The following is a 20,311-nucleotide window of genomic DNA, read 5'->3' on the forward strand; positions in this document are numbered from 1 at the left end:
ATGCACTGAGTGATGAGTTTTATTTTTTTATCATGGGGTTTGAAGTGAACAAAGATTGAAGTAAAGAGGAAGATCCACTCCAAGCTCCATCACGATGGAATCCAGCATGTAGTTGAAAAGATGCATTTGCCTTGCGTCATAGATAAATGTATAAATATTTACTTTTGTATTTGTTTATTTAGAAAAAACTTTATATAATTAATTTTAATTAAATTTCATATATTCTTTCATTTAACTCAATTAACTTTTATTTTATTCGAAATACTTATAAATTCTCTCGAATTAAAAAAAATTAATTAATTTATGTCCAGTTTGATCTGATTTTTAGAATTAACAAAATTGTTTAAACTTGAGAAAATTAATTTGAATTAATTTAAAAAAAAATTACCGACACATTGATCAAATATACCAAAGTTCAATAGTGTTGTGCTTGTCCCTCAACACCTATTGGTGTCAAAATCCAATTTATAGGCTAAGGTTTATAGTTTTCCACAGGGTTTCTATGGGTTGAGGGCTTTTTTATCAGAACCGAACACCCAAAGTTCAGGTTCCTTTTGGCAAAGAGGATCAAAGGCAGTTCATCATCGGTTTTATGAACAGCAAACTAGGATAAATACCAAGAAAAACAAAGAAATAACCATTCATTCAATGCTCTTGATCAGCCTCGGAAAGGAGAATAAAGAAAAACCCAAAAGCAAGGGTCACTCAAGGGTAAATGTAAATGTAATTCACCAGTGGTACAAGACGCCTTCTAATTTTTAAGCATAAAGCTTAATATTTATTAACTTTCATACAACACATACACTACTCTTCTTGTTATTCTCTTTGCCATACAGCATCCGACAAGTTGCCTCTTAATTCTCTACATCAAACCTCAAGCACTTTCTTTCTCGTACACTTCACTTGCATATTTCCAATTTATGACCTTCCATACGTTCTTCAAGTAATCAGGTCTAACGTTCTTGTACTGCACCATAAAAACATATATCAAAGGTACACATAAGAAAAACTACACCGGGATATCAAAGAATACCATCTTTATAAAAGATGGTTCAATAAATTATACAATTATTTTTTCAACCCCTCCCTCATGTACACCCCGTAGTGATATATAAAGAGAGTAAAGATATATGACTCAAATTCTCTTATACTCAAGTATTGGCAAATATATGGTGCTCTCATAAGCTTATTCAAGCAACTGAATAAAGTGAACATAATATCTTTCTGAGATGCAAGAGGGCAGAAGTTTCAGTTTATTGAATGTAACCAACAAAACAAGATTTTTTTTTTCTTTTCCAAAAACTAAAATAACAGTAAAAATTCTGAAATCAAAGCAGAGGATCATAGATGTAACAAGCCTACATTGGCATTGTCATATGCTAATCTTTGATTTACATTTGAGCTCATATTTTAACAGACAACTAAAGTTTGAAAATTTACCTGTAGATAATATGCATGCTCCCAAACATCTATCCCAAGCAAGGGAACTAAATTTGGCCCGTTGGTCACAAGTGGATCCTGCAACAAAGATTTCATAACCATATTATGCCTCTCACCTTAACTTATAGCTTTTTATAAGCAACTTTTAAAAGGGAAGTATAAGCTTCGCAAGACTCCAACTTATAGAAACCAAGTAGAGGTGACCTCTCTAAAAAAGCTCACATCATAGGCCTGAAAGGTAATGCGCAACCCTTTTACATCGTATAACTTCCAGAGGCCATAATCTAATATAAGATATTCCCGGTTATTAAAGTCTTCCAATGGAGCGGAATAAGCAAGGCCACAGAAATAAGTAGGTTCACATTCAAGTGAACAAACCAAGAAGTCCCATAATTGTTCATGAATCACTTTACACTAAATATTGCAAGCATACCTGATTTGTAGTGGTTTCGACCACAAGCTTCTTCAACTCCTTGTCCAGTCCAAGCCACTGTCAAGAAAATAAAAGTAAGAGTAAGCAAATACGGATGCAAACCATTTATGACTGGATGCCCAAGGAAACAAAAAATCAAGTGAACCCTTAGCAAACAAAATCACTGACCACCCAACCAGAGCCTTGCAAAGCAGCACCCTCAGCATTCATCTTCTGAATCAATGATTCCAACGAACCAAAGTTGGTATCAATGGCCCAACCCAAAGAACCATGTGGAGGCTCACCTCCTCCTTCCTGTCATGTAAATGGAATGAGGTAAGCGGCAATCCATTTCAAAGAACAAGCTTTATTACATATTACTAAGATAGATTTGAAAAATATGATTTTGAAATATGAACTTACACTAATAGGGGCAAGATTCTTCCAAAAAATTGAGTGGTTGATATGACCTGCATGAGATAACAACCATTCAACATGACGGGAATTCAGTATAATAGCAAACAAAGGACTAAAAAAGAAACATCCTAGTTACTAAGAATCATTCATCAAGCAAAATTGAGCTATGCTAGTATCTAATACAAATTTTTTTAATCAAAATTGTTCTAAACCTTAAAATCGATGGCCCTGTTTGACAATTAGCTGATAGCTGATTGTAGTGGCTGGTTTGACCAACTGATTCTATTAACTGTTTATTTAAAAGTGTTTAGTAAAACTTAGCTGAGAGCTGAAAGCTAACAAATAAGAGCATGACACATTTTATTGTTAAGTATTTATTTGTTTATAATACTTTAGGCTTTATTGGCTGAAATTATTGAAATAAAACACTATTACCAATGAATTAAAACATCTATTAAGGAAATTAATTAGTGAATATTTTTGAAATTAAAAAAAAAACAAATTTCTTAAGTTGCTTATTTGCAAATTTCAATATTAATAGTGTATCACTATAATTGTAAACTATATTCTTACTGATAATTATGTCAAGTAGCATATCTCGTTGTATAAGAAATCATTTTACACAAGTGAAAACAAATCTCGCAAAGAGAGTAATTTTTAAGCAAACATGGTCAGAGGTCAGATATATGGTACGTATCTCATTTCCAATCAACTCAACTGTGAGTCTTAGCTCAAAATGCTCTATTCACCCCACCAAACAGTGTTTGACTACCAATCCTACATTTGTGCCCAAATCAGCTAAAAAAAACTCCAAACTCTGATTACCAAACACACCCGATATCTTAATTATTCCAAAAGATTATATTTTTAACATTTACTAATCCAAAATCCTATTCACTTTAATTCCCGTAAGCAAAAAGCAAGTAAATTAGCGGAACTTAAAAAGAGGCATTGCTCACAAGTTTCAGAGTCAGAAGAAAAATCACAAATTATCAATCTTTGAACGGCAACTCAGTCACTTAATTTAAGCATTAAATAAAAAAGAACAAAAAATTACCTCCGCCGTTGAACTTGATGGCGCTTTGCAACTTAACGACGGTGGAAGAATCACCTTTCTGGATAGCGTCATGGAGCTGCTCCAAAGCCTTGTTATAGTTAGTGATGTAAGTTTGGTGATGCTTCTGGTGATGGAGCTGCATGATCTCTCCACTGATGGAGGGCTCGAGTGCGCCATAGTCGTACGGAAGATCGGGGAGCGAGAAGGTCTGCAAGGCTCGAGACTGAGCCAACCTGGTGGACTTGAGAGCCAAGGTTAGGGTTTTCCTGGTGGCTAACGATCGAAGGGCCATTTGGAGACGCAGTAGATTCTTTTTTCTAAAGTACAACCAGAAATGTGAGTTTTACACATGAAGCCTCCATGAGGGAGGACTTTATATTTAGGGAGGGGAAGAGCTAGCCTCACACGCGGGTGGGGGTTCTGTGATTTACATAAATTTTCATTCCATAATAAATAATAATATTACTATCATACTAAAAGCGTCATCGTTATCTAATTTTTATGAATTATTTTTTTTATTTTTTAAGTAAATAAAATATTAATTTTTAATATAGAAGGCTTATGGATGTAAAAATCTCTCAAATTTTTTCAAAAAAAAAAACTGTCTTTTTTTTCACTCAATTGAATACTTGAATTTTCAAAATACATAAAAAAGTCCTTAGACTTCTTAAAAAACAATTATGTCAACGCTTTTTTTCATTCAATTGGATACTTGAACTTTTAAAATGCATAAAATGGATCCTCAAATTTTTCAAAAAACAATTAAGCCCCATGTTATTTAAAATTAGAAAAAATAAAAATATAGAAAGACTATTAAATTTAAAAAAAATTAAATATTAAATATTAAAAATTTTATTAAAACTAATTTTTTTATAAAATCGTAAAAGAATAAAAAAATACAAAATTTTATAGAAATCATAAAAAAAATTAATGACTCCTAGTTTTTTTCATCACGTGTCGCAGCACAACGGGACATGTGGCGAAAAATGATAAAAAAATAAAAATCAATAAAAGTTATAGAAAAATTAAATAAAAATGCTTCTTTTAGTACGATAATTATTATAATTTTTTACTTAAATTTATATTTCTTTACATTTTGTATAAATTTCTTACGGCTTTATAAAATTTTTATATTTCTATGTATTTTATATTTTTAGGATTTTTATATTTTTTCTAGTTTTTAATAATTTTTAATATTTAAATTTTTTATTAAAATTTAATAATATTTATAGCTTTTGTTGATTTTAATTTTTATAATTTTAATAAAAGCAAGGCTTAATTGTTTTTTTCTTGAAAAAGTTTGAGGTTTTTTGATGTATTTTGAAAGTTTAAGTTGCTTTTTTTGAAAAGATTTGAGGACTTTTTTTTGATATATTTTGAAAGTTTAAGTATTCAAATAAATGTAAAAGAACAAAGAGCTTAATTAAATTTTTCGGGTTTTTTCACCCTTAATCCAATATAGAGGTGCTCATGGGCCGGAGCCCACCCGAAATATGGGAGGGTTCGGGTAAAAATATAGGCCCGAAATATGGGTTTGGGCAAAAAAAAGAGGCCCGTTTAGAAAACGGGACGGGCCTCGGACACCACTTTTTTTGCCCGGGTCCGGCCCGGCCAGAATATAATAAATATTTTTTTATTTTTTTATTTTTAAAATAAATTTTTAGTGTTTATTAAAAAAATAGGCCGGATCAGGCTTGGGCTTAAGATTTTTCCCGGACCGAGCTTGGACAAAATTTCAAGCCCATATTTCGAATTGAACCCGGCCCGGCCCGGACCATGAGCACCTCTAATCCAATATAGAAACTCAACCATACTTTTACCTATGATGTCGTTTTTTTTTGGGTTCAATCATGAATTATCTTTTATATTGTTTTCTGTTTCATATTTATATTTTCCTGTTATAATTTAAGGTTTAAATTTTACAACAAAAATTCAATTTTATATAAAAAATGGAAATAAAAGTCAAACTGTTGGATTAGACTCATTTCTAAGTACAACATAAGCCCAATTTTAAAATTTAAATCTTTTAATAATAATTAAAAACTCAATTCAAGAGATAAAGTTAAATCTTTTCCTCAAAGACATGGATTTACCACATATTTAACTCAACCATCATCTAATCCAATTTGAATTTCTTCTTACCAAATCAAATCTTGATTAAGTCAATAGATGAGACGTGTCCATTTATTTTCCCTTTTTTAGTGATTATAATTTTTAGGTAAACTACAAAAATAGTCACTTTTGTTTATCTCAGATTACATTTTAGTCACTTATGTTTAAAATGTTACATTTTAGTCACTTACGTTATCGTTTTGTTACGAAGTGATCACTCTATCGTTAAGCCGTTACCTCCCTAACAATGGTCCTACGTGGCGGTCAAATGGGTTTTAATTGTCAACTTGGATGTCCTACGTAATGATCCAAATTGATTTTTATTTAATTAAAAACATATTTTCATCCCAACAACTAGACATCCAAGTTGGCATTTAAAACCTATTTGGACTGCCACATAGGACTTTCGTTAAAGAGGTAACGGATTTTAACAGTAGTGTGACCACTTCGTAACAAAACGATAACATAAGTGACTAAAATGTAACATTTTAAACATAAATGACTAAAATGTAATTTGAGGTAAACAAAAGTGACTATTTTATAGTTTACCCTAATTTTATAACATTAATACTTTTCTAATTAAATTACTGATATGAGTTTTCTTAAAATAAAATTTCTAACCAAAAAAATTATTTTAAAAGTAAACCAACCAAATTATATCAAATTAAAACATACAAACTGAATTTAAATCTAAACATAGTAAAAAGACTATAACCATAATTTAACCTGAGACAATCTATACTAATCGCAGTTACATGTGTTATTAATTTTTAAATAATAAAAATAAGTTCAATATCATAACTATTTTAATAAATAATTATAGTATAACTTTTTAAAGGGTAAGCTATTTATTTGACTAAGATTATATTTTAGTCACTTATGTTTGAAATGTTATGTTTTAGTCATTTACATTATCATTTTATTACGAAGTGGTCATTGTACCGTTAAACTCTATTATCACTTTATAACAAAATAATAACGTAAGTGACTAAAACGTAATATTTTAAATATAAATAATTAAAATGTAATATAAGAAAGTCACTATTTTTTATACTTTACCATTAAAGGGAAAAAAAAAAGGTGAAATCTTGCGAATTCACGGGCAAAACGTCAAAGAAAAAGTAAAAAAGAAAAAAAGGTTGGCACGATGAGTCGAGTACATAAAAAGAAATGATATGGCGATTAAGACATAGACAAATGTAAGATCCAAAGCGTCGGTATCCAAATTGAGTGTTGACTTGTTCAACTGATGACGAGATCAAAGTTTGAGAAGGAGAGATGGTGGAATTGGAATTCAGGGTGCCATCACAGCCCACAATACACACTAGCCTGTAAAACGATGGGTATTCTTGGTTTTTAGTCACATCGAGGACACGTGTCATTTAGGGTATTGTTTTGCCATTTGTGCAAACTTCTTTGTCCAACATCCAAACTGGAGGAGATGGAATTTAATTTCTCCAATTAAATAAAAGCTTTAGCCTTTTAACATAATTTATCATTGTAGATTAGATCTTATTCAATTTCAATGCAAACATAAAATGAAAAGCACTAAAATTTGCCTTGCATAGCATCAAACATGGTAGCCATCCTTGGAAAATCAAACTAACCATTACCAAAAGCTCATAGTTTTCCACAGCAAAAAATAACTACAGCTCATTATAAGTTACTTTCAGTCACATGGCCAGCAAGCAAGTGTACACAGATATTTAATACCATTAAACTTACTGTATCAAGGTGATAAGAGGGTGGAGTTTACAATAAGTCATACATTCAATTTAAAATACTCTTACAAGTTGGAATATTTGTATAACGATGGAAGCATGGTAATGAAATTGACAGTTCCTTTCCTAATGGACAGTATATATGCATTTTGTAATGTTTTTTCTTTTGGTAAGGAAATGGGTTTGGGTTCGAACGCTAGACACGAACCAACTGAGCTAAGCAAGGGTGTTTTTCTTCTTGTGCTGGTTTATACTTACTATGTGAAAACATTCTGAATGTCAAAAGGCTGAACTTCCAAACTACAGGATTAAAGGAATATTTCATTTGGTACCCAAATGATGACTAAATGCTTAGCTCAAATCAATAGACTGTCCAAAGTAATCTTTTGGCATATTTAGAAGCAAAAAGGCATGCTTTAGGTCTAACTGCTATTCTTAAGTATGTTATTTCTTTCATTTTTAATAGAGCATCGTGTTTTGTACTGCCCCAGAAGACAAATTTGTTCTGCTCTATTTTCGTTCTCAATTCGATGAATTCCGTTTTCTTATGCTAATACTTACAAGTTCCAAACAACTAAGAACCAGACTAATCTATGTTCGATACCGAAAAGGACAAAAAACGATATGAAAAGATTAAGGTCTCTCCTCAATTGAATCTACGTCTGCCATGCATGTTTCAGTATAAATGCATGACATGCTTACCTTAAAATTTTCAAGTCTTGTTGAGCCAAAGAATTGCTATCATTAGATTGCAAAGTCTTAATCATGTGCCCCACAAGCCAATGCCAAGCAGCTTCCTCGAGTGATGTTTCCAAAAGAGAAGATAAAACCAATTATAACAATAGTGGTAGTAGAGCAGGAGGAAGGAGGTTCCTTAACAAGTTTCTGGGTTGGTTTCAGAAAATTAAGGTGACATTCTTGCTCTCCTTACTTTTGCACCCGGATGTTGATCTACTTTCTTCCTCACTCCCATCTAAAAGACCTCAAACTTACGATACATGGAATTATGTAACCATCCTTAACTTCCTAGCTATTCTAATGTTGTCTTAAGATAACATGGGATGTGATACACCAATGTACTACTTCAGAAGTTATTTTCTAGATAGTGAAAGCACTCTAAATGATTTACGTATACATAGGGGTGAGAATTCGATTGAATTGAATAAAAAAATTTCGAGTTAATCGAGTTGATGAAATTTATTTTATCATCATAGCTCGATTTGAAATTTTTTCGAATCAAGTCGAGTGAGACAAAATTTGAATCGAATCAAATATATTTGTTCGAGGTAAATTTTAAAAAATAACTTTGGGTCCTTACTGTCACCCATTGTAATCAAATTTGTTATTAACTTTCATCACCCCATAATTTATTTATTAATATTTTATACACGAGTTAGCTTCTTTGCTTGTTAGTTGCTTCAATTATCTTCTTTCTTGTCACTATGTATTTTGAAATTAAAAATATGTTAAATGTAAAATGTGAAATTGATACTAACAAAAATTTTAACACGAATATTTTATGGCATAATTAATAATTCAATTTTAATATAAAGATTCAATATGATTAAACAACGCAATAATATAAATAGTATAAAATGTGAAATTTAATTTAATAATATAAATAGTAGATATAAATAAAATTATTACTATTTAGGTTTAGGGATTTTGTTGGATGCTTTTGATTTTTGATTTGGTAGTAAAGAGTGAGAAGTAAAAATTTAATTAGGGGAAAATAAAAAGTTTGGGGGGGTTAGGAAGTAAAATTTTGGAGGAAAAATATTCAAAAAATTTGGAAGGGGGAATGGGTTTGGGGTAGATGGGGGATGGGATGGAAGGGGAGTAAAAGTTTTGGGAGGAAAGTGGAATTGAGTAAAAGTTTTGGGAAAAATAAAAAAAAGTTTTGAGGGTTTTTAGGGGAGTAAAATTTTGGGGGAAAGTAAATGGGGGTAGTAAAATTTTGGAGGGAAAATATTAAAAAAAATTAGGGAGAAATGAGTTTGGGGTGGAGGGGTAGGATGGGAGAGGAGTAAAGGTCTTGGGGGAAAGGTAAAAATATTTGGGAGTTTGGGGTAAAAATATAAAATATTATAGTTTGATATTCGGTTTATTCATGTTATTCAAATTCGAAAACTCAACTCGATTCAAACTCAAAATTCAAAAAAAAAAATTGAGTTAACTCAAATAACTCGATTTGTTTAACTCGAAGTTCAATTTTTTTTTATTTTTTCGAGTCAAATCGAGTTTTGCTCACTCCTATGTATATATATAGATTATGGAACAATGACTAGCGAAAGAAACACAAACCTATTTGCTCTCAATAGAGCTAGCTTCAGGGAGACAAATATACTGCTGATCTTAATAAAAATGAATGTGAGTTTCTACTACTTTGAGGGGTTTGTGAATACTCAAGCAATGAAGAAAGTTAATGCTTGGTTAAAGTACTATAGAGACCTCTGTATTATGAGTCAGATTGTATTTTTCCTGCTTTATTTAAAAAATGGGCAAACTAGTTCCTATACATTATTAAAGGCAAATTCGTCATTTCTATTAAAAATTTCATTCATTTGTATTGCAAAAAATTAGCATAGTTGATGGAATAATAAGACAATGACACGTAGTGTGCCACGTATACCTCATGCTGACATACAAAAACCAAGTTTTAACTGTAGAAATGGATATAACTTTTAATAAAAGTGCCAGTTAATACTTCTATAATATCTTATTCTCTACCATCTATGTGGTTTTTTTTTGTCTCTACAATATGAGTTAAATGGTTTTAGCTCGATTGAGATGCTAGTTACATGGCTCAGAAAACTTTCTAAAATAAGTATACATGTAGTGCATCTTGGAAATCATGAGTAACCTTGCTTCTCTCTATGTTTGATTAATCACAAATAATATCTTTTTTCTATGTTGTTAAAATTGTTGTGCATCTTGTTTAGCACCAATAGGTAAAAAGGATTAAGCTACCATGCAAAGAATGTCAGCATAAAAAATTAGTAAAAGTTTGTGGTTGCAGACAATTATACAAGCATATGACTTTGTGCTTGTCACAAGAAATAATCTTTCAAATAGGTGATTCTCCAAAAATAAGTAGGCATGCAATTCTTTTCGTAGATATTGACCAAACGTAGTTCTAATATGAAAAACATCTACAAATCTATTGTTCAAGCATATAATCAAATGTGTGAATAATAATAGAAAGGTGCATGTACCCTTTATTCACCGAAAAAGTAATTTAAATCCTGTTTGATTTCTGTTTATCAGCAAGGTGAAGTTATAGCTCCATCACTTTCTTCCTCATCCTTTTCCATTTACCATCCAATTACGAAAATTTCTATTTGACCCACGACTAATTGTGTGTCGATTTTGAGCATGAATTTCCAAAACCTATATCAATAATTGAGTAATTGGATAACACAAATGCCTATTTCAAACTTGAAGCTACAATGGCACTTGTTGAGATTCTTTGACTGTAACAAATGCTTTTCCATTCGAGGCTAGCATTTTAACTTTACCTGACAGATGGTAGAAATTGAGTTGAATACGATAAAAGTAATTCAATAAATCAACTTAGGAAAGTAATCCAAGAGGACGACAAATAATTGATATGACAGCATCTTTGTTACTCATTTGACAAGTAAAGGTGGTGCATCTTCTTAGCCTTCAATACTCTCCCTAATCCCGATGCTCCATTAAATTCACAACGCATGCGTTGTTATTCTTAAAACAACCTTCCTAAACTTGTCAAGAGGGAAATGGTATCTCATTTATGAGGGGAAATTACCTAAAAGTTTTTGTACTACATTTTAGCTGCAGAGAGGATACTGTCTTTCTAACATAGTCAGAAGCAAATTTATCCAGATTTTTTTCAATGATGCTTGCAATTTATGGCTTACTCCATGATAGAGAACAAGCCTTCTACGGTGTATTTGTAGCTCAGGGTTAAAGTTAGCCTTTAAGAATACATCCCGATCTAAAGAAATAGCCTTTAAGAAAAAAAATTCCCTACTTCTAAAAAGGCTGCGAAAGCTACTGTCAATTGGCTTAATAGGTAGGTTTTTTCTTCCTTATAATTTATGGTAAGTCTAATTTCTCACTATATCAAGCAAGCCATTAATTATTACAGCTTTGTTTTGAAAGTTAATCCTTGCTAGTGGTATATGATTTTGCATTGTTTAATATCCGTGTTTGGTTCATAGGTGATGGATGAGCTGATATCATTGGGGAAAATCACGGTGCCGCTAGTGATTTCCGGCCTGATTTTTTACTCTAAGTCCTTAATCTCGATGTTCTTTTTAGGGCATCTTGGAAAAATTGAGTTAGCCGGAGGCTCACTGGCAATTGGATTTGCGAACATCACAGGCTACTCAGTAATGAAAGGTCTAGCTACGGGGATGGAACCTATATGTTGCCAGGCCTTTGGAGCAAAAAAGTGGACAGTTCTTAGTGAAACTTTTAAACAGACCCTCTGCCTACTATTTCTCGGAGCCATTCCAATCATCGTGTTATGGTTGAACATGGAGCCAATCCTCCTTTTAATTGGTCAAGATAAGACCATAACATTAGTGGCAAAGGTATTCCTTACATACTCTATTCCTGAATTGCTTGCCCAAGCTCTCCTTAGTCCTTTAAGAATTTTCTTAAGAGCCCAAAGTCTAAACCTACCTTTCACAATTTCTGCAACTTGGGCCATGATACTACACCTTCCAATCAATTACTTCCTTGCAATATATTTGGATTTGGGGGTTAAAGGAGTCGCTCTAGCCTCTGCTTGCAACACATTAAACATAAATTTAGCCTTGCTAGTTTATCTTTTCTTTACAGAAACAACAATAAAACCTTGGGATGGTCAAATGTTAACTAATAGTTATCGAGATTGGCACTCACTAGTGTCGCTTATGATTCCAAGTGTTGCATCTGTGTGTTTAGAATGGTGGTGGTATGAGATAATGGTGGTACTTTGTGGCTTAATTAATAATCCAGAGACAAATATGGCTGCAATAGGGATTCTTATACAAACAACAGGACTTTTATATGTTTTTCCTCATTCTCTAAGTGCAAGTTTATCTATGCGTATCGGGCAAGAGCTAGGTGCTGAAGCGCCTGCTCAGGCACGACAGACAACCATTACAGGACTCATCATAGCAATGGTATGTGGAATACTAGCTTTTACTTTCACAATTGCAGTAAAAGATGTGTGGGGAAAGTTGTATACATGTGAACCTGAGGTTTTAGCATTGACATCCGTTGTCCTACCAATATTAGGCTTTTGTGAGCTTGGTAACTGCCCTCAAACAGCAGCTTGTGGGATCCTGATAGGTTCTGCTAGGCCTAATCTGGGTGCTTGTATAAATTTTTGCTCGTTTTACCTTGTTGGTTTGCCAGTTTCCATTTTTGCAGCTTTTGGATTAAAAATGGGTTTCCTTGGGTTATGGTTCGGGCTTGCTGCAGCACAAGTTACATGTGTCTGTATGATGATTTGCACTCTAGTTTTCACTGACTGGAAGCACCAAGCTAAGAGGGCTAAGGAGTTGACTCAAGCCACAAGAGACCACAATAACGATTTAGAAGCAAATCTTCTAAGTTGATTCCAGTTTGCTTAAGGAGCTGACTCAAACCACACAAGACCAACTAGTTAGAAGCAGATCCTTTAAGTTTATTTTAGTTTCCTACTATTCATAAGAACAGCCTTTTGTAACATGAGATGATAAAAAAAGCTAGTTAGAAGCAGATCCTCTAAGTTTATTTTAGTTTCTACTATTCACAAGAACAGTCCTTTGTATTATAAGATATCCATCCTAAGACATAATCTATATTAGCAGAAGATCTTCATGTGCCTTTTGCTCTTTTTTCTTAGAAGTTTAACATTATTATTTCCAATTATTCCAACAAGGAAAAGATAATAATACCTAAAATAGAAAAACAAGACTAGTAAAAAAAGTACTACTTTTCTACTAACATGTAATATGCATTAATAAAGTAATTAAACTTATCTGCTATTCACTGAAAAGTCAACTTGAATAAGTTTTCATTAAGCTTGAAGAACCTAATTGTGCAATATGAAACAAACACCATCAAACAATATAGAAGATTGAACCTGCACAAGTTGGAGAGACAATAAGCCAAGAGCCTTCATGCAGGCAAGTATTTTGCTTCAATGTCAATGGGGATGACATCAGCTGGAGCTACACTTTCATTTTCAACTATGAATTAAGGATTGAATTCACCCATCATTTTGTCTACAACAATTCAGAAAAAGGGTAACCTTAAAAGTTGCAAATCATGCTAAGAGAAGCATGCAATGCAACATTAGATAAAAAGACAAAAATGATCAAAGAAAGTTATAGCAATGATAACATCAATGTAAAGATTATTGTTAGAGTCAGAGACAAGGAAGGATTACATATCAAATAAACCAACAAATTTATTTGTTTAACTAAGAGTTTATTTCTTTGTAACGTCATATATATTATATATTTTTACTTTTCAAAAGTAAAATTGAATCAGATAGGGATGAAAACAGGGGAAAAAATGAACTTTGTTTTCTTCCATAACAAAATAAATTGAAAAGTAGGGTTTTTTTCTTGGCTTTTTTCATCAATTCTGTGATAGATTTGAGACCTTGTAATCTGGTTTGAAAGAGGGAAAGCTTCGTGCAAGATTCAAAATTGGTGAGTTTTTTATTTTTGGCTACAAGTTAAAAGCCAAAAAAGGGGGGGCGTTGATTGCAATTAATGGAGAGCTCGATCAACACTAATGGAGGCAAGGGTTAAAAAATTCAAAACAAAAAAGAAAACCCACCTCTTATTTGATTTTCCATTTTTTTTCTATCTTTGGTCCTATTTTTCGATGAAATCAACTTAGTTTCTTTAGTAAATAAGTGATTAGTGGTGTGGGGTACTTTGATATTTGATGAAAATTAAATTAGTGTTTGGAGAGAGAATTTGGTTAGTGTCCCTTTGGATGGAATGAACTATCAGGGTAAGGCAATTAAAACAATAATAATGAGAAATGGTTATGTTTGATTAACTATTCATTTGTGCATAGGCACAAAACTTTGCAACTCTTACAATCTGAGGTGCAATGTTTTATTTACTTTTCTTCTCTTTTCGACTGGTTCAATGATATCTCCAATCCCATTATGATATGAATGGGTTTAATATACACAACTGATGCATAGAATTCTTGAGAGTTCACCGGTTATTGCATACGACCTTAATGCTTTTGACAATTTTCAGTGTGTACTCAAATGGTGATTTCAATACACATGCTCATACATCTATTTTATGTGCATCAATCCCTTATAAATCCTATATATACTTGGCTCTTATGAAAATTTAAAATCAAAAGTAGTGAGTGAGCTAAAAATAAAGAAAGTTTATGGTTAGATTTTGGCTGCAGGGGTAGAGGATGTAATTGGACTGGTCTCTGTAAATCTCTTGTTTTAGTTAAATGTTCCATAATCATCATGTCTTATGGACATAAGTTGAACCACAGGCAAAATTCAATTAATGGAAATTTGCTCCATGAAATATCCCTCCCTCTCCTACCCTTTTCTTTTTCTCCTAATTGAAGGACCTTTATGGAGTTTCTTAAAGGAGAAGAAACAATCTTGATGATTTTATTTAATTTTCCCCTGGTGGGATACTATTGAACTTTCCATTTTACCTGTGCTCACTTTATGTATTCCTGCTTTTAGAGGTGAAAGTTTTTATTTTTAACAGTTCTCTGCCAACATTCTTCTTTTAGAATAATCTTTAACTAGTATCATGTTGGGAAAATCTTATTTTGCAGTATGATATTGTTGTTGTAAGGTTATATTGTTGCTCTGGCTCATTATATTATCACCCTTATAAAACTAGAGCATTTTTTTTCGCAATAAATTAACTAATTTTGCTTCTCATGTTCCCAGTGGCTAATATTCTCTTGTGGAAGCAGTGAAGTGTTTCTTTTGGCATTATCGTCATTGCTACTATTGATTGGCTCATATTTGAGAAATCTGGATTACTATTGTTACCTATTTGTTCAGATGTTTTGCTGATATTAATTGTGTTATTGTTCATTTATGCCAACTATGCTGCTTATGGAAATAGGTATGACTAATATTGCCTCTTTATGTGTTGATTTACCTTTAATACTGAAGTTGTTTTCAACAATGATGCGTATTTATTATTCAAGTAGACAACTAGAAACATTACCGGAGCTTGAAATGTCAGAGGAAATGGTTAACACTACTACTGCATCATTATGTGTTAAAATCAATAATGTGCTTCTTATGGCTCAAGATATGACTCTTGGAAATGATTCTTGGCTTTTCTTCAAGGTCAGTTTAGATCACTTGTACTACAACAAAGGGGAACAAAATCAACTATAAAAAAGAATTGTATGTATAAAGTCTATAGACATTGTGGTATTGTTAGTTGATGTAACGACCCGATAGTTAGGGGTGTTAAAAAGTGTATTTCCGAAACTCCATTCACATAAATTGAACTCGTAAATATTTATTAAAAATATTTACGAAGTTAGTTGTGTAGTTAATTAGGTTTCGGTTAAGCGAATTTACTTGAATTAAAAGTAATTAGGTATAAGGACTAAATTACATGTAGGGTGAAAGTTGAATTTTAGATTAAAGAATAATTAAAGGGCCAATGTAATAATTATACCTATATTATAATAATTAAAGTTAAAATATGAAATCTTAATAATTATGTAAATGTATATATATTATATAATAATAATTAAAGTATAAGAAGAAAAAGTAATAAAAGACGTACAAATTAGAAAGAAAGAAAAAGAGAAAGAAAGAAAGGGAGAAAGAAGAGACGCACGACCAAGGGCTCCAATTTTTCAAAGTTTAATTGGTTAGTCAATTTAGTCCATTTTCTTGTAATTTTTATGTTTTTAGAATCTCGGTACCTAGGGTTACCCGACCCATGTTGAAATTTTAGCAATTATTAAGTTTTTAAGTGTTGTCAATGTTGAATAATTTTAGTATTAGGGATTAAATTGATAGATTTTAAGTTAGAAATGGAAAAGGATTAAATTGTAGAACAAATTGTATAATTTGAGTATTAGGGACTAAATTGTAAAAACTTCAAAATTTAAGGGTTTAAGTGAAAATAAGGAGTTAAATTTAGTTTAAAGTGAAATTAGTATGAAAATATAGAATTAAATGTGAATAATAAAATTATTCTCAGTTTAGGGACTAAATTGGAATTTAGACAAATATTGAGTAAAAATTTAAATATTCAATATTCAATATGAAATTGAAATTTTATTGTATTGATGACTTTTAATTGTTTTAATTCCGTAACTAACATAGTACCGAAATCTTCGACTAAAAAGGAGAAAGATAAAAGCAAAGTCGAATAGCTCGGAATTCATGATTTGTATTTCTATAATCCGAACCTAGTTACTAATTGTTGTAATTTGATTTAATACATATGGTAAGTGGTTGAGGTGAGTATTTGTCACTTTGATATTGAAGTTAATGAATGTCGATTGAAATGGATTGCATTGGTATATAAATTATGAATGTATTGATTATTGAATTGAAAAGAATATATGTGTATATGTGATTATATGAAACTTTTTTATTAGATATTGGTTGTTTTTGAAATATGGAACTAAACCCTATTAACTGTATCGAGCTAAGTCGGATATAGATAGCATGCTATAGGATAGGAAGAGTACAAAGATTTCTTCAACTTCAAGTCGATAAGGCACTAGGTGCCAATTTACTTCGGTTTAACCGATGAGACACTGGATGTCAAATTTATATAGCATTGGGTGCATATTACTTCGGATTATTCGATGAGGCACTGGGTGCCAAACTGGTGTGTTTGTTGGATTCGTGTATCAGCCCGAGTCCGAGTTGTGTTAATAGGGGTAATTGAATAAAACGATACTATGATTGATATTGGATGATATTGTATGTGAATTGAAAATGGGATAGTGATTTTAAACATGAAAATGAGACACGAGTTATGTACTCATGCATTGGATAAGGAATGGATAATGTTATTGTTTAAATAATATGTGCGTCAAATTGTGAAAAGCTATTATATAACAAGTGATGAGAATTGAGTATGGTATGAAATGATGTATTCATGAGTTGAGTATTGAATGACTAATGCCATTGTACAAATAAATGTAGTTTGATATGTGAATAACTATTTATATAGAATTTATGTGAATTGGGGCATTGTTTAACAAATGAAATATGATAGCATATGATAGTCATGAAACTAGACATTAATATGTGCTTAAAATTCAATTGTGCATATTATATTATCTTGTTTTTAAATATTCGGATTATAGAAATACCACTGAGTTTTACTCAGCGTACGATTTTGTTTTTCCATGCGCAGATTAGGTATTTCACTTTTGATTGCCGATTCAGCATCCAAAAACGATCTCAAACTCAAACGTGGTGGTGTTTATCTTTTGTGTCGGCATGTACCTAGGACGTCTAAATGATAATTATTTTGTGGATGGATTGTAAATGAGGTTATAAATGTAATGTTGGTTTGGTATATACATATCAACATGTGTTTGTGTTTGAAGCCATATTATGGCATGGTAAATTAAACCAAATCTAGATATGTGCATGTGAATTTAAGTTAATGTTTTAGGTAGTTTTGAGTTAGGCCAAATTGATGAATTTTGACATATTTATAATTTTAATTTGGTTGATTTTTTTATGATATAAATGTGCTACCAATGAGGGTACATTAGTTAGACACCTAGGATGATTGTTTTAACATGTTTTGAATGTGTTTGATCGTGTTTTGGACAAGTTAAATGAATGGTTTTTAAGTTGTTTAATGCCCAGGCATGTAGGAATTGGTAAATTTGTCGTTTAAGGCACATTTTAGGTCTACACGGCCAGACACACGGACGTGTGACTTGGCTGTGTGAGAGACACAATTAACACATAGGCGTGCGAGGTCATTTCAAAGAGTATGCGGCTTGGTACACGGGCATGTGGCTTGACCGTGTGACCCAAGCCAGAGACTTACACGAGCTGGGACATGGCAGTGTGTCCCTAGTTTGAATGCCCACATGACCAGACACATGGGCGTGTGACTCACACGGCCGTGTAAACCCTGCAGTTAAAATTTTTCTAACTTTTTTTTCCTAAAATTTTCAAATGTTCCCAATTTAGTCTCAAATTGTTTCTAATGTATTTTCAGACTCTCAAAGACTTATTAAGGGACTTTATGTATGTTAATGTTGAATCATTTTATGATGTTTGAAATGATTAGATTACGATTACTCGATAATACTCTGAAACTCTATTTCGACGACGGATACGGGTTAGGGGTGTTACAGTTGAACTATGATTAAGTTGTGAATTGGTTTTCAATCATTAGTTACTAGTATCAAGGTGTGTCTTGGTCTGGTAATAGGAAATAGAGCCTCATTGCTCTGACTCTTCATTTTTCTTTCTTAAAGTACCCATTCCAAAACATATTCGGACATAACAATCGGGATATGATTCTTCAAAGACTCTAAAAATCCATGAAAATCTTAGAAAAGATGGAACATAGTCACACTAAAACTTGAGTAAAAAAAATAAGAGTAAAGGCTTAATATGTTTACCTTTCACCCTTCCTTTCAACTCCAACCCAGATTTTGGAGTTGAGTATTTTTCCCACTTTATTAAATAAATCAACTAAGCATTTGTAGATTCCCCATTTTGTTACATTGTCTTTTCCCAAACAAGTTTAATCAACATAACTAGCTAATTTAAATGTCACTTCACCTTTATTATATTTGGAAGGTTCTGATTTGTCTGTGGCTCTTTCATGCCATTGGTGGCTCTTTTATGCCATTGGTAGCTATTGCTCTTTCTTCACACTTGCCTATGTTGGTAAGAAAGTTCATCTGTCTACTTATTGCACATTCATCTTTCTTATGATTCATTGATGAATACATGTATCCTGATATACTGTTAAATGTAACTAAACCTAACTTAGTGGTTTAATCACAACCTCTTTTAATTTATTTCTAGTAAGCAATCATGGTTTATGTTGTTCAGACTCTTTATTTTTTGTAAATTTTCATGTTCGACACATATCTAGACATGGTTACGGGACATGATAATGATCCTCTAAAGACTCTCCAAGTACATTAAAATCTTGGAAAATATCAGATATACATATATTTGACACTTACACCTGAGTTCAAGATAGATTATTACTTTATGTGGTTAAAACTTCAAAAACTTGGTATCAAGCTCCTATCACAAACTTCCTTTCTTGACCTTGTGGAATCTTTTACATATTTGTTCCCATTTTTGCTGATTAATTGCAATATGATGCAAGGGAACTTAAATCGTGCACTCATTTAATTATAATGTGTTTGTCATGTCCTGATGTCAGGAATCGTCTTATCTGTTACTCTTCCGACTTTCTACGGCTAATATGAAGAACATGTGGATAAATACTGCGGAATGATCCACTAACAAATTCCCTAGCACTATAGGATAATAGATGGGAGAGTGATCAAAAGAATCCCCCATAGTTTATCGTAAGATAAAGACATCTGAATCTTACTATTTACGTGGAAATAGTGACTGAACCTGCTTGAATCTTGCTGTTTCACTGACTGTTACAATGACACCGACATTTTACCTTACCTTAAATGAAAGAATATTTTTGTTGTGTTATGTTTGTTGGAGCAGTTTTTAAATATATAAAATGTTCCAATAGTTACAAATGAAAAGTTATAAGTAACCGTGTGACACCCTAAAACTCGGCCTAGAAGTTTCGACCTAATCTCGGAGGTCACATTAACTTCCGAAATGATCTAAAAGCAATTTACAAACAAAAGCTTGTTTAAAACTCATTTACAAAATAGTTTGCTAAAACCGCACTGGATCTTTTAACAATTTAGGATTTAACAATTTGGCGTATCAATTTACGAAAGCCCAAAATTAAAATATTCCACAGTTCTTATAATTAATAACAGTCCAAAATAGTTCATGAATTAAGATTTGAAGAATCACTTTATTTGATTAATTCAAATCTGACCCATCTAAGACCTCCGATTGCCTAGTCCAGCTACAGAACACGAGAGTACCTAAAAGGGAGAAAACTAAGAGGTGAGCTACATGAGCTTAGTGTGAGTCCGAAATCAAAACAA

At 32.1% G+C, this 20,311-nt stretch overlaps 2 protein-coding genes and 1 pseudogene across 2 annotated transcripts; 2 read left to right on the plus strand and 1 right to left on the minus strand.

Moving 5' to 3' along the window:
- Window positions 1-614: 614 nt before the first annotated feature.
- Window positions 615-3,714, minus strand: LOC105770420 (superoxide dismutase [Mn], mitochondrial). Its single transcript, XM_012591617.2, has 6 exons — window positions 3,327-3,714; window positions 2,276-2,322; window positions 2,042-2,167; window positions 1,874-1,930; window positions 1,441-1,518; window positions 615-967 (listed from the first exon to the last, which is right to left on the minus strand). The coding sequence occupies exons 1-6, from the start codon at window positions 3,616-3,618 to the stop codon at window positions 875-877; spliced, it is 693 nt and encodes a 230-aa protein (XP_012447071.1). The 5' UTR covers window positions 3,619-3,714; the 3' UTR covers window positions 615-874.
- A 2,973-nt stretch (window positions 3,715-6,687) lies between these two features.
- LOC105770418 (protein DETOXIFICATION 53) lies at window positions 6,688-12,961 on the plus strand. The gene is made up of 3 exons (XM_052630284.1): window positions 6,688-6,781; window positions 7,893-8,068; window positions 11,362-12,961. Exons 1-3 carry the CDS (start codon window positions 6,688-6,690, stop codon window positions 12,748-12,750), a joined length of 1,659 nt encoding a protein of 552 aa, XP_052486244.1. The 3' UTR covers window positions 12,751-12,961.
- A 2,103-nt stretch (window positions 12,962-15,064) lies between these two features.
- LOC128041011 (reticulon-like protein B16) lies at window positions 15,065-19,700 on the plus strand (annotated as a pseudogene).
- The last annotated feature ends 611 nt before the right edge of the window (window positions 19,701-20,311 follow it).

This window comes from Gossypium raimondii, chromosome 5 (assembly GCF_025698545.1).
Source record: "Gossypium raimondii isolate GPD5lz chromosome 5, ASM2569854v1, whole genome shotgun sequence".
Taxonomy (NCBI): domain Eukaryota; kingdom Viridiplantae; phylum Streptophyta; class Magnoliopsida; order Malvales; family Malvaceae; genus Gossypium; species Gossypium raimondii.